The sequence below is a fragment of the Tachysurus fulvidraco genome, chromosome 19 (assembly GCF_022655615.1).
Source record: "Tachysurus fulvidraco isolate hzauxx_2018 chromosome 19, HZAU_PFXX_2.0, whole genome shotgun sequence".
NCBI classification, from domain to species: Eukaryota; Metazoa; Chordata; class Actinopteri; order Siluriformes; family Bagridae; genus Tachysurus; species Tachysurus fulvidraco.
The window spans coordinates 4,832,135-4,845,173 of record NC_062536.1 but is presented as its reverse complement, the minus strand read 5'-3'; the positions used below and the strand labels follow the sequence as shown (position 1 = coordinate 4,845,173).

The 13,039-nt window shown below is 38.9% G+C and overlaps 1 protein-coding gene and 1 long non-coding RNA gene across 2 annotated transcripts in view; one reads left to right on the top strand and one right to left on the bottom strand.

Annotated features, from left to right (window-relative positions):
* Positions 1 to 13,039, top strand: part of LOC113645530 (leucine-rich repeat-containing G-protein coupled receptor 5) — a 31,386-nt gene that overhangs the window by 15,418 nt on the left and 2,929 nt on the right. The window contains exons 4-16 of the mRNA XM_027151174.2: positions 1,232 to 1,303; positions 4,561 to 4,776; positions 5,228 to 5,299; positions 6,195 to 6,263; positions 6,363 to 6,434; positions 7,174 to 7,245; positions 7,352 to 7,420; positions 8,509 to 8,580; positions 8,750 to 8,815; positions 8,908 to 8,979; positions 10,300 to 10,371; positions 11,128 to 11,253; positions 12,315 to 12,445. Of these exons, the coding sequence (XP_027006975.1) occupies positions 1,232 to 1,303; positions 4,561 to 4,776; positions 5,228 to 5,299; positions 6,195 to 6,263; positions 6,363 to 6,434; positions 7,174 to 7,245; positions 7,352 to 7,420; positions 8,509 to 8,580; positions 8,750 to 8,815; positions 8,908 to 8,979; positions 10,300 to 10,371; positions 11,128 to 11,253; positions 12,315 to 12,445 (1,181 nt within the window). The remainder of the gene's footprint in view (positions 1 to 1,231; positions 1,304 to 4,560; positions 4,777 to 5,227; positions 5,300 to 6,194; positions 6,264 to 6,362; positions 6,435 to 7,173; positions 7,246 to 7,351; positions 7,421 to 8,508; positions 8,581 to 8,749; positions 8,816 to 8,907; positions 8,980 to 10,299; positions 10,372 to 11,127; positions 11,254 to 12,314; positions 12,446 to 13,039) is intronic.
* The window catches only part of LOC125139505, a 4,063-nt gene continuing 1,537 nt past the window's right edge, over positions 10,514 to 13,039 (bottom strand). Inside the window, exons 2-3 of the long non-coding RNA XR_007138532.1 lie at positions 13,017 to 13,039; positions 10,514 to 11,228 (exon numbers count right to left, since the gene is read on the bottom strand). The exon at positions 13,017 to 13,039 is cut by the window's right edge and continues 106 nt beyond it. This is a non-coding gene — a long non-coding RNA (uncharacterized LOC125139505). The remainder of the gene's footprint in view (positions 11,229 to 13,016) is intronic.

Here is a 13,039-nt window from a genome sequence, read left to right as displayed (position 1 = left end):
ACACACACACACACACACACACACACAAACACACCCCCACACCCACTCCAACACACACACACACACACACACACACACACACACACACACACACACACACACACACACACACACACACACACAAACCCACCCCCACACCCACCACAACACACACAAACACACACACACAAACACAGACACACAAACACACACACACAAACCCACCCCCACCCCCACCCCAGCACACACAGAAGACACACACACACAAACACACCCCCACACCCACACCCACCCCAACAAACACACACACACACACACACACACACACACACACACACACACACACACACACACACACACACACACACAAACACATCCCCACACCCACCCCAACACACACACAAACACACACACACACACACACACACACACACACACACACACACACACACACACACACACACACACACACACACACACACACATATATACACTGCCATGCTGGTGTTCCACATTTCATGTTATTGTGGTTCAAGTCCTCCTGGGAATTCGTTATTTAATTTACGAGTCTGGAAGTCGTTTGTTATGATTTCAGGTGCTTAGTCTCTTATTTATCTACAAAAAATACAGCAAGGTTTTTAACTTTACTGCTAGAAAATGAAAAACAAATTATGTGCAACAGATGTTTTGTTAATTATCTGTATTGTTGCATCTTTTATTGTGATTGTACAATGCTATCCTATTTTGTGCAGTCAGTTAGCTTGTTTTATTGTAAATGGAAAAAAAAGTCAACCAACTTTTCCGTAAACTACGTACGTTGCATCCATTTCCGACTGGTGAGTTTTCCCACTCTTAATTCCAACATTGTGGTGATGCTCGTAAATATGACCTTTCTAACATGACCATTACTCAGATTTTCTGATTTCAGATTTCAGAATTTTGAACTACTGGTTCAAAATTCTGGATTTATGTTTCATTCACATTTATGTTTAAGCAGATATAGAAGTAAACAACCGATCAATCTGTGCTTTGGTACACGGTGCGCTATAGTTTGTCTAGCATATCCCAAATGACGTGTCGTCATATGTAGCAACGTGTATAGTACACGTGCATAGTAACTTCAGTCTAAATGTTATTTTTAGTATTATTTCACTGTTGCATTCCTTAGCATTTTTCTGTTACTGTTCTTTTTCTGGAACCTTCTCTGTCCATGATGCTCTCTTTTTGTCTTTTGTCACACATTCCCACACAGAATGCTTCAAAACAACCAGTTTCAGGAGGTCCCCAGGGAGGCTTTTAAGAGCCTGCCGAACCTTCATTCCCTGTGAGTACATAGGAGCACACATATGGCTTAATGTCTTTCAGACACACTCCCTCTTTTCTTTTCTCTTCTCTTCTTGTTTTGGTTACAGATTGACCCCCTCAGTGCCAAGGCTCCGTTAATTATCATATGAAACAGAAGGTGGGGGGACGGGAACTAAGGGATGAAAGTGACAAAAGAGCGGACCCTTAGACTACTCCAAATGAATTCAGTCCTCATGAGGCCTCAACTTTGATCAGTTTAAAAAAGACAGAGAAAGGGTAGTACAGGAGGCTGAATGAAGATTATCTTTCAATGCATTTGCACTAGAACCCATCTGCTCTCTTTATCTCGTTCTCATCTGCCTCTTTCGCTCTCAAATACATGCAAACTGTCAGCCCGAGATCACATTAATCCATAAGTGCTGTCCTGTACAGCAGTCTGCCTGGCAGAGGGAACAGGGTGGACATTGTTCAAGCATGTTGTCTCTTTGGGTATCTTTGGTAATAGTTGTTAGGGAAGCGAAAAAATGCTTCCTTACTTTGCACTTTGTTTTCTTACAGTAGGTGAGTGTCAGTCAGGGTGTGAGGGTGCTTTAGGTGGACCATCTAATTTCAGCTAATTTCACAGAAGAGATCATGCCGTCAGTTAGAATTATCGAAGCTTTAAATAGCGTCGTCCGTCTTGAAGGGTTAATGACAAAGAAAGTATTTCACCAAATCACCACATAACAACATTGCTGATTACGGTATTTTCACTTTTAACCGTGTATGATATTTAGCTCACGGTATCCGGTAACAGAGACCTGGCGGTAAAGCAGAAAGCAGGTTTAAGAAATCTGAACCTGACCGGACATGCGCTTACTATCCACTTTATTAGGAACAAGTGTACATTTGGTCATTTATACAGATATCCAATCAGCCAATCATGTAGCAGCAGCAAAATGCATTAAAAAATGAAGATATACAGATCAAGAGCTTCAGTTAATGTTAACATCAAACAAAACAAAATAAAAGTCAGATCTCTGTGACTTTAACTGTGACATGGTGGTTGGTCAGATGTGCAGGTTTGAGGATTTCGGAAACTGATATACTGTAGGTAAATAACAAATAAAGGTCGATTTAAGGTTTAAAAAAGACATTAAAACATAACACATCGAAAACATTATTCATATATAAGAGTAAATATCATTTGAATATAATGAATTCAAATGAAATAGAATTACAATTAAATATTTAAATATCATTAAAATTCAATATAATTTGAAGATATTTATATAATATGAGTTTGCATGGTAAAAAAAATGCTGATCAAGTGAATATATTCATTCATTTTCTACCGCTTATCCGAACTTCTGCCTATCTCGGGCGTCATCGGGCATCAAGGCCCAACGGAGTGCCAAACCATCGCAGGGCACACACATGCAGGGCACACACGGACAATTTTCCAGAGATGCCAATCAACCTACTATGCATGTCTTTGGAGGAAACCGGAGTACCCGGAGGAAACCCCCGAGGCACGGGGAGAACATGCAAACTCCACACACACAGCTCGGAGGCGGGAATCGAACCCACAACCCTGGAGGTGTGAGGCCAACGTGAATATATAGTAAACCTAATTAATTATTTAATCAGGGTCATGTTCAGAGCCTCGGTGATGATGTAAGACCAGTTATGATAATGATATCAGCTTGATGCAAGCGCCACTGTTAGAAATTTTGAGTTTAACCACAGTATGTTACCTGACATATGTTCTTAGGAAATTATAAATTCTGTACACAATGGCACTTAAAGGCAATATCGGAAATCTAAATATGACAATATTAAAGTTATTAAATATTAAATACGACATTAAAATTATTAAATATTAAAAAATATTAAATATTACTATTGTTATAACTTTAAATCTCATGTAAAGGTTTTCTTTTTCTTAAACAGAGAAGCATATTTAAGGGAATAAAAAAAAGTTCTGGATAAAATTAATGGTGAAAGTGAGCTGTAAATGTGTAAAGGAATGATTGCTTGGTTAGTTTAGCCTTCAAACTATTTGTTTCATATTCATTTCATATTTATAAGTGTGCAGATATTCCACTTTCAGGACTTTAATGTCTTGTGGCTTCATTTTATAAGACTGTAATGTGTGATATTTTAAGATGCTGAATAATATGGGTGGAATACATTTTTTTAACAAACAGAATTTGTTGTGATTTATGGATAATTAAATGTATGACTATGCATGCAGCAATATATTGACAATATACAGAGTTCTGTTAGATATTTATATAGTATAAACCATAAACATTTACCTTTGTATATAGTGACATAAATATAAATGTATGAAAAACAAATCATTATTAACACATTTAAATTACAATTTAATTTTTCTTATTTTTACCTCCTTTTATTTTTTTAATTCCTGCAAAGCTTCTTTTTGTGACAGTGTCCACTGTTAGCAGTGAATTGAAGTGAATAATGTTTGGACATAGAACTTTTTTAATTTTTTATTTGATTTGATCTCTTTTTTATGACCTGGACTTTATTATTTAGAAAGATTCATTCATGCATTCATTGATCTCCAGTAAGAGCTTTAATCTACTCAGTCCTAGAGGATCCAGAGTCTAACTCATAAGTGAGGTGGGAATACACACATGATGGGACACCGGCCTATGGCATGGCACCATGCATACACAAATACAATAGCAATTTAGTGTAGTCTACCTACTGGCCTGTTTCTGAGAAGTGGTAGCTCAGTGTTTAAGGCATTGAACTACTGATTTAAAGGTTGTGAGCTAGAATCCCAGCACCACCACCAAGCTACCACTTTTGAGCAAGGCCCTTAACGTTTAATTGTCCAGTTATATAAAATAAGATGCATGTAAATCACAGGTCCACCAATTTGCCATTAACCTTCACTTGTTTATTTGTATAAATAAGATAAAAAATTGTCTCTGTATAATGACTGATGCTGTAAATGTTTCTGAGATGTGAGAGGATACTTTGGAACCTGGACTAAGCCCATGGGGATGGCATGAACAGGAATATTGTCCCATAGACAGTTACACAAGCTCAGGATAGAAGCAGGGACCTTGGAGCTCGACACTGCACTGCACCGTCATACTATCCTCAGCTTAGTTAATTTATTTGAATGAATGTATACGCTGTGCTGAATAAATTGTGGCTAAGATCCACAACCACACGCAGACTTTAGTTTTAACAGTTTGTTTCTGAACCTGAAATATCCCACACCCAAACTGACACGTTGCCTGACACCTTTTCCACCAGTCGATTGGATGCGAACCACATCTCTAGCATATCTCAAGACTGTTTCGATGGACTGTCTTCCTTGCGCCACTTGTGGTTGGATGACAACGCTCTGACAGAGATACCTGTTGATGCCCTTCGTCCACTTTCCTCCCTGCAGGCCATTACCTTCGCACTCAACAAGATCACCCACATCCCGGACAGAGCGTTTGCCAATCTTTCAAACCTGGTGGTTCTGTAAGTGTGTGCTTTTTCAAAATGATTGTTTCTTTCGTTGATGGTAGCGACAAAAGGACTTTTTAGACACGAAATAGTTCCACTGGGTGAACGATCTGTTTTTTTTTTTCCCAGGTTCTTCCTTGTATTTGTGTGATTTTAGTTACAGAGCTGGTTGATGGGCTTGGAGAAAACCATACTGTTTATGTATAGAAATAATCTGTTTATAATACAAAGCTTTCATCCTTTTTTTTAGTCATGCTACAATGAATAAAGCTCAGTTTGTACTTATAGTGTATGTTTTAACCTATAGTGACATCAGGCACAATGAAAGGACATGAATAAAAAACTCTTTTTTTTTTTTTTTTTGGCTTTTTCTTCTTTTTATGTTCCAGTCAGCTTTCGACTCACTAGGCGTAGAAGGGTGGATGTAACTGACTGTTCTTTTTTTTTTTTTGCTGTCTCACTGCAGGCATCTCAATAACAACAGAGTGCTGTCCCTGGGAAAACAGAGCTTTGATGGACTACGGAGCCTGGAGACTTTGTGAGTTGACCTCTCATTAACATTCAGCAAAAGCGCCATTCCGTTTCCCTCTCTTTTCTCCGTCCATCCCGCTTTTACCATCCCAGATTCTTCTCCTCAGATAATGAAGATAAGGCGTTTTAGCTCAATAGAGAGTCTGTAGTTGCCCTCTGAGGGTAGATTTTACTTGCAAACCTGGAAATTTGCGTGCATTCGGAAGTCGGGTAGCGTAAATTCCAGGCTAATTTTGCTTGATAGATTAGCAGTATGACTAAACAAGGCAAGTACAATATGTTAATATAATTTTCCAGTCAGTATTCAGTTAAACACTCATGTTTTGTATTGTTTTGTATCATTTCTTTCAGCACATGAAGGTTAATGATGTTGAATCTTTTATAATCATAAAAGTTTAGAGGATTCCCTACTTTTTTACATTTACGGCATTAAGCAAACACCCTTATCCAGAGTGACTTACAACTGAACAACTGAGCGTTAAGGACCTTGCTCAGGGGCCCAGCAGTGGCAGCTTGGTGGACCTAAGGTCCGAACCCATGACCTTCCGATCAGTAGCCCAACACCTTAACCACTGAGCGACCACTTCACTCTACATGTTGTGACGGTGGTTTTGGGTTGTTCTTGTTTTTTGTTGCCTGTCCGTGAGTGGATCATTTAATGTGTGGACAGACTCACCCACACAGGACAGTTGAAGACACAACACTGTAAACACATCATTTTATTATTTTTCCAATCTCAAATGATTCCATTTTGGTTGAAGATCCTGAGAATCGGTACAGATCGGACATAATAAGTACTCAGTACTTGTTTTACTATGTTTTTTTAAGCCAGCCTTACAATACAATAATTACTTTCATCATAATAATGTGACCCAGATCTATGTATTGTATTGTATTGACAGGGATTTGAACTATAACAGTCTGGAGGAGTTTCCTGTCGCTATCAAAACCTTGAGGACTTTAAAGGAGTTGTAGGTCGACACACGAGTCTCTTTCTCCATAGCATCTATATCTTTAGGTATTTTCACCAGTTCATTGGGTACATAATATATGTCTGGTTTTTTTTGCAGGGGTTTTCACAACAACAACATCAAATCCATCCCAGAACATGCCTTCATGGGAAACCCATCTCTCCTTACAATGTAGGTCTCCAGGTCTCTATACTGTATGTGTTCATTTATAATCCCTAACAATATGATTATACTAATATTAAGTGCATTTATCATTTGAAGAAACAAATGAAACTGAAAAAAATATATATCTGTGAATTTAGTCAATGAGCCTTTAATACATTTGGAATTTTCAGCAGAATCGCTGTGCTAGTGGGCTTGCTTTTTTTTAACTGAGATTAAATTAGCTAGACGATGGACGAGTGAAAGCGCGATGATGTAAACATTCCTGATCAAATCACGTTAGATGTATGAAAACTAATCGTGTTAATGTTTCTCAGTTCGATCCCAATGACCTGACGTACACATTTAAATGAAATCAATTCAACAAGCTTTTATTTCAGTGTGTCACAAATATAAGTTCAATTTTTTTTAGATATTTTTAAAACGACATGAATAGGGATATGTACATGTATTTGAAGTGGCTACTTTTACAATTGCGAAACATTTCTGGGAATTGCTGTTATTTTCTGATAATACAGAGAACTTTCCTATGTCTGGGATTCGCTTAAATATATAAGTATATAAAAAAATACAAGTATTAAAGTGCCGTTCCAATTTTCTTTATCATCCATTAAACTATGTAAACCAAATGCTTGTTTCTGTTTTTTTTTTTACTTTTTAAATTAAGAACTTATTTGTTTGTTCACTTGAAAGAAGATTTAAGGCACAGTTTATTAATCAGTTTTTTATATTTATTTCTTCCTGACAGATTCTTCTATGACAACCCCATTCAATTTGTTGGTCAGTCTGCTTTCCAGCACTTGCCAGAACTCAGAACATTGTGAGCCAAGCTCTAATTTCAATGAACCATCACATTTTATTGACTTCATGCTTAAATTGCAGCAACAACTTTGACCACAATGAGAGTGTTTTCTTGTTGTGTTTAGGTCTTTAAATGGAGCATCAGATATCACACAGTTCCCAGATCTCACAGGCACACATAGTCTGGAAAGGCTGTAAGTTCTCACTGTACTCTGAAAACCGTGTCCTCAAATGTACACTTTACTCTGTTACCTTTTACGTCTTACCACAAAATACTGAATTTGTGAAATTCTGACCAAGATAACACACTGGAAGTATTCAGTTATTATGTACAATTTGGGGGGGCACGGTGGCTTAGTGGTTATCACGTTCGCCTCACACATCCAGGGTCGGGGTTCGATTCCCGCCTTCGCCTTGTGTGTGTGTGGAGTTTGCATGTTCTCCCCGTGCCTCGGGGGTTTCCTCTGGGTACTCCGGTTTCCTCCCCCGGTCCAAAGACATGCATGGTAGGTTGATTGGCATCTCTGGAAAATTGTCCGTAGTGTGTGAGTGTGTGAGTGAATGAGAGTGTGTGTGTGCCCTGCGATGGGTTGGCACTCCGTCCAGGGTGTATCCTGCCTCGATGCCCTATGACGCCTGAGATAGGCACAGGCTCCCCGTGACCGGAGAAGTTCGGATAAGCGGTAGAAAGAATGAATGTATAATTTGTACGGTTTAGTTGTTCATCAATACTGACACACATGTAACATACTATTCAAACTTTACATCATACTTTGGTTGTTTAGTAGATATCATGTTTGCCTTGGTTGGGGCTTTGATTCTGGTCTCCACCCTGTGTAGGTTCCTCTGGGTTCTTCGGTTTCCTTTGCTACTCCAAAGGCTTGTGTTGTATCCTGACTGGCATCTCTAAATTGTCTATAGTTTGTAAATGTGTGTGTGGTTGTGCCCTGCGAACCACAGTCGTCCTGTTCAGGGTGTCCCCTGTCTTGTGCCCGGAGTCTCCTGGGTTAGGCTCCAGGTTCCCTGTGACACAGTAGGATGGACAGACCAGAGACATTTGTTGAAGGCTGACTGGCCTATTTAAATTGTCCATAGTGTGTTAATGTGTTAATGTGTGTATGATAGTACCCTGTGATAAGTTGTCCCCCTTATCCAGGGTGTCCCCCAGCTTGTGCCACAAGTCCCATGAGATAGACACTAGGTTTGCTGGGACTCTGTGTAGGATACGAGTGGAGAGTGGAGTTTGCTTGGAATTAATTGCGGTGGCTGTCTCTGTTTTCAGTGCTATCACAGGGGCAAGAATCACATCTCTACCTAGCACAGTGTGTGAACAGCTTCCCAATCTGCAGATGCTGTGAGTCTTTATTCACTCTTCATATCACTTTACACTGTTCAGAATACATTTATGTCTAATTATCTGTATGATTTAAAAAAAAAAATATCCGACAAGGCGATTGCTTGATTGTCCTGTATTTATATTTATGGACCCAACTTCCTGTAATTCACACGTCATTTCTTTCCAGGGATCTTTCATACAATCTAATCCGATCCCTGCCCAGTCTCCAAGGCTGCAAAAAGATTCAAAAGATGTGAGTAACGAACGAACATTTTACATCCAGCTGATACGACGTGCAGTAATATAACAGCGTAACAATAATTCGTGCTTGTGTTCGCTGACTAGTGATCTCCATCATAACCAGATCCGTGAACTGCGAGCAGATACGTTTCAAGGTTTGCCTTTACTCAAGTCCCTGTGAGTATTACTGTATGAGTGACTTTAACGCTAACGTCATGCGTGTTGACAGAAACATGTACAGTCTTGCAGCCTAACAAAAGATCAGTCAGCACAATGATACTATAATGCTGTTGATGTATGAAATGCTGTATGTTTTTAGATCATTTTTCAGATATTAATCCTCATGCTTGGTGTAAGAAGGTTAGATTAATGCTTTTGCTATAGGAGGATTATTTTTTGTAGAAAGCGAGTTTTTTTGGGACTTTGTGAGAATCTGTAATGACTTTCTATGAGAGCTGTACTGAATAGTGAAGAGAGATTTATGTGTGTTGGGATGATGTCACAGGACTCGTCTCGACTCAAATCTGTGGAAAATCTATAATCTTTTATTTCTGCAATTACAAAAACCTTAAGGGAACGAATATGGGATATGCATACTATCCTGTTAGACTATATAACCTTAGGAAGTGAACTGAGAGACCAACCTGAAGAGAGATAAACCTGTTGGTTCCCTTGTGTCTCTTTACTGAAGAAATCCAAAAAGTAAAAAAAAAAAAAAACTATACAAAGACAACATCTTGTGTAATCAGCAAATGGAAAAATCCTACATGAAAGCAGTCATCGATTTTTATGGTGACTTTGTAGAAGCCAACATTCTGTTTTCCTATTTTAAGCTTAGACAAAAATGTATAAATATAGTAACTCCTCCTAGGGCTTTAGAGTCACATGCACCAAATTCGGATATGTCGTAGACCCTGGTCTGAAGTTTGCTTTTACTTTTCTAAGCGATCCGAGTACCGGTACTTCCGGTAGCGGGTCTCAAATTGGCCTTTTTTCCCAGAGAGTCCCATTATAAAATTTGGAGGTTTATAACTCGGCAAGCTTTCGAACTATCTACACCAAACTCTGCCAGCTCCTTTAGGGTTATACTCTGAACAAACGTTTAAAGTGGTGTACCGACTGGCCTTCCGGTTGTCCCGCAGCCCCGCCCCCAATATATGCAAAATCAAAAAACTTTTTACAACATGGACATGTGACATAGCAAAACAATGAGGGGAACTTCCTCACGGTTATTCTGATGACGTCACGTTTGAAAATATATCAAAACACTCAAGAGTATTCGGATGACGTCCCATGCTCGTCTCCACTTGCCTCCAAATGTTTTGGCACCCTAGCTTTATGTCCACTTGCCTCCATTCATAACACTGATCCTTATGTCCACTCACCTCAAAAAAACACTGGCCTTTGCGAATACTTGCTTTGTCAAAGCCAACATCAAAGTTTGTCATGACAAACTTTACAAATCTAGTTTTAATTAATTTTTTTATATTGTTGTAGTGGCCTGGCCTGGAATAAGTTGTGTTCTGTGGATCCACTTTCATTCTCTGAGCTTCCAGCTCTCACCAAACTGTGAGTTTCAGTATTTCTCACACACTCACACACTCACACACACTCACACACACTCTCACACACACACCCACACCCACCCACACACACACACACACACACACACACACACACACACACACACACACACACACCCCTTTAATAATGAACCGTGACCAACAGCTTACAGTACACAGTCATGAACATAATTTAAGTGCTAACATTAAACACAGCCAACTCCAAAACAATTGGCATCACTCGTTGGTGAAAAAATGGTCTGTGGTTAATTTGGCTATTAATCACACCTGAAAATATCAGAAAAAAATAACCTTTAATTTAAGTATATGTATTCTAGGAACATAAAAAAAAGCTTTTTTTTTACTTTGTGGAACCTTCCTTATCCAACTTCACAGCATAAAGTCTTCCATAATTTCCAGATTCTATTGGTTCCTAGGTCTTCCCGTGTCGAGACTCTCCTGTTCAGATCATTGCACAAGCTTTCAGGTGGGAGTTTAGATCAGGAGACCGTTCAAAAGCTTGATTCTGTGATCATTGAACCATTTTTGCATGGGTTTGGATCATTCGGATTATCGCCAATGTTGTAGGTTCTTGACAGGTGCAGCTAGATTTCCACTGAAATACTTAATAGGTGCCAAATGATCTAGTTATGCCATCAGGTGTTGGAGGTATTATGTTTTCTGTCTGTTGTCTGTCTGTGTATTAATTATTACTTTTGACCAATATATAATGGTGTATTTGTATCATTTCACTTTTTCACAGTGACCTGACATCCAATCAGCTCTCATCTTTACCTCTGGTTGAGATGCACATGTTAACTCACCTGAAGCTGGCTGGTAATGTAGACCTGCAAGAGCTCATTCCTGTTGAGAGATTCCCCAGATTGAGGTAAAAAAAAACAAAAAAACAACAACATCAGATCAAATAAATATACATAAGTGTTTGTATTGTATCTTCAGGTTCCTTGGTGTCCTTTTTATCTTGTAGTGTTAAAACCTGGAAGTGAAATGTACTGGACTTTATATATGAACACACACACACACACACACACACACACACACACACACACACACACACACACACACACACACACACACACACACAAATAGTTTATAATATTAACCTGAGTGATCAGATTAGATCAGAAACAATAAAATGAACATTTGGATAAGTGCATAAGTATTCACCCCTTGATTTGAAACATCTACACTCTTAAAAAGAATGTGTTCCCTTTGGGTCTGAACCTTTTCCACGATTATGTCACAACCAGGGTAGGAAGGAGACGGACCCGTACACAGGATAGCTTCAAATGAATGGGGTTTAATAAATAATAAAGATGAAGACGGTAAAAGACGAGAACTAAACCAGTACAAATGACGACACTTAACAATGACTAACAACCAAACGTAACTAATGATTCTGCGCTGCCAACGGCAACGCGGCCCACATTTATACACAAGACAATGAGATACAATTAGGATCAGGTGTGGAGACAGGGAGGAGCAGACGAAGGCTGCAACAGTAACAGTAGCACATGGCCAGAAGTCCGGGCTGAAACCTGACAGATTAAGCTACACTTTTTTATTATTCAGAGAATATGTATCAGTGCCATTACTTTTTAAAATTGTATCTCTATGTAGATAAACCGGTTGCTAGTAATTCAAACGATGTGAAATGATAGAAACACTTACTGTAAGTAATGTTGGAAGTTTTGCTGTTAGCAATACTATAGACAACACAATTCTGTTGTTTTCCATTAAATTCATTTAATGTTTGAATTTGCTGTATTTTCCACATTTGTATATAATAATAATTAGAAATGATTCCAAAAAGAAGCCTCTAACTTGGATTTGAAGTCTTTATTCTGTCAGAAATGCTTTTAACCCACACTAACAGACAGAACTCATTTAACATGCCCTTAATTATTAAACCCACTGTACGTATTACAGGGTGATGGAAATGCCATATGCATTTCAGTGCTGTGCGTTTCTGACCTGTGAGGAACATGCTATTGGTTGGGAAAAAGAGAGGAACAGCAGCATCGACGTGGGAAGGAAAGATGGAGTTGTCTCTAACCCAGGTACCTAGGCACTTTTATAGCAAACTGCAAATCCACTCTTTGTATGTTTATATGATTTATTTTTTGTAACAAATTTGCGAGACACATTTATATTACAACTTAATATAATGATCTATAGTACTGCCTACACTGTGTACAATGGCTGCTTGTGGTTTGGGTTTCCAGCACATTCTGTGTCCCCAGACTTCTCTTTGTCATCGGTCTTGACCTGTTCACTCACACTTCGGTTGCTAGACTGTGTTGTTTATCTCACTTGCAACTGACTCGTGTGTGTAGCGATAACCACATGTGAGTGAGGTGCAACTCTGAACCACCTACGAGTTGTGTTTATCATTATAAATGAAATCATTCCTTTCTTTGTGTTATGTTTCTTTCAGTTAAGCAGCAAAGGAAGCTGCTGTATTGTCTTTCTATTGGTTTTTAACCAGAAAGGCTCAGTTTTTTAATGATTACATTTTTGCATCACACCTCATGGAACCATGTGTGTGTTTGTGGAGTTTCATGTTGTCCTTCTGCCCTATGTGGAGGTTTCCTCCTCCCGGCCCAATGTAGTGTGTGAGTGTAATTGTACCCTATGATGGACTGGCACCACAT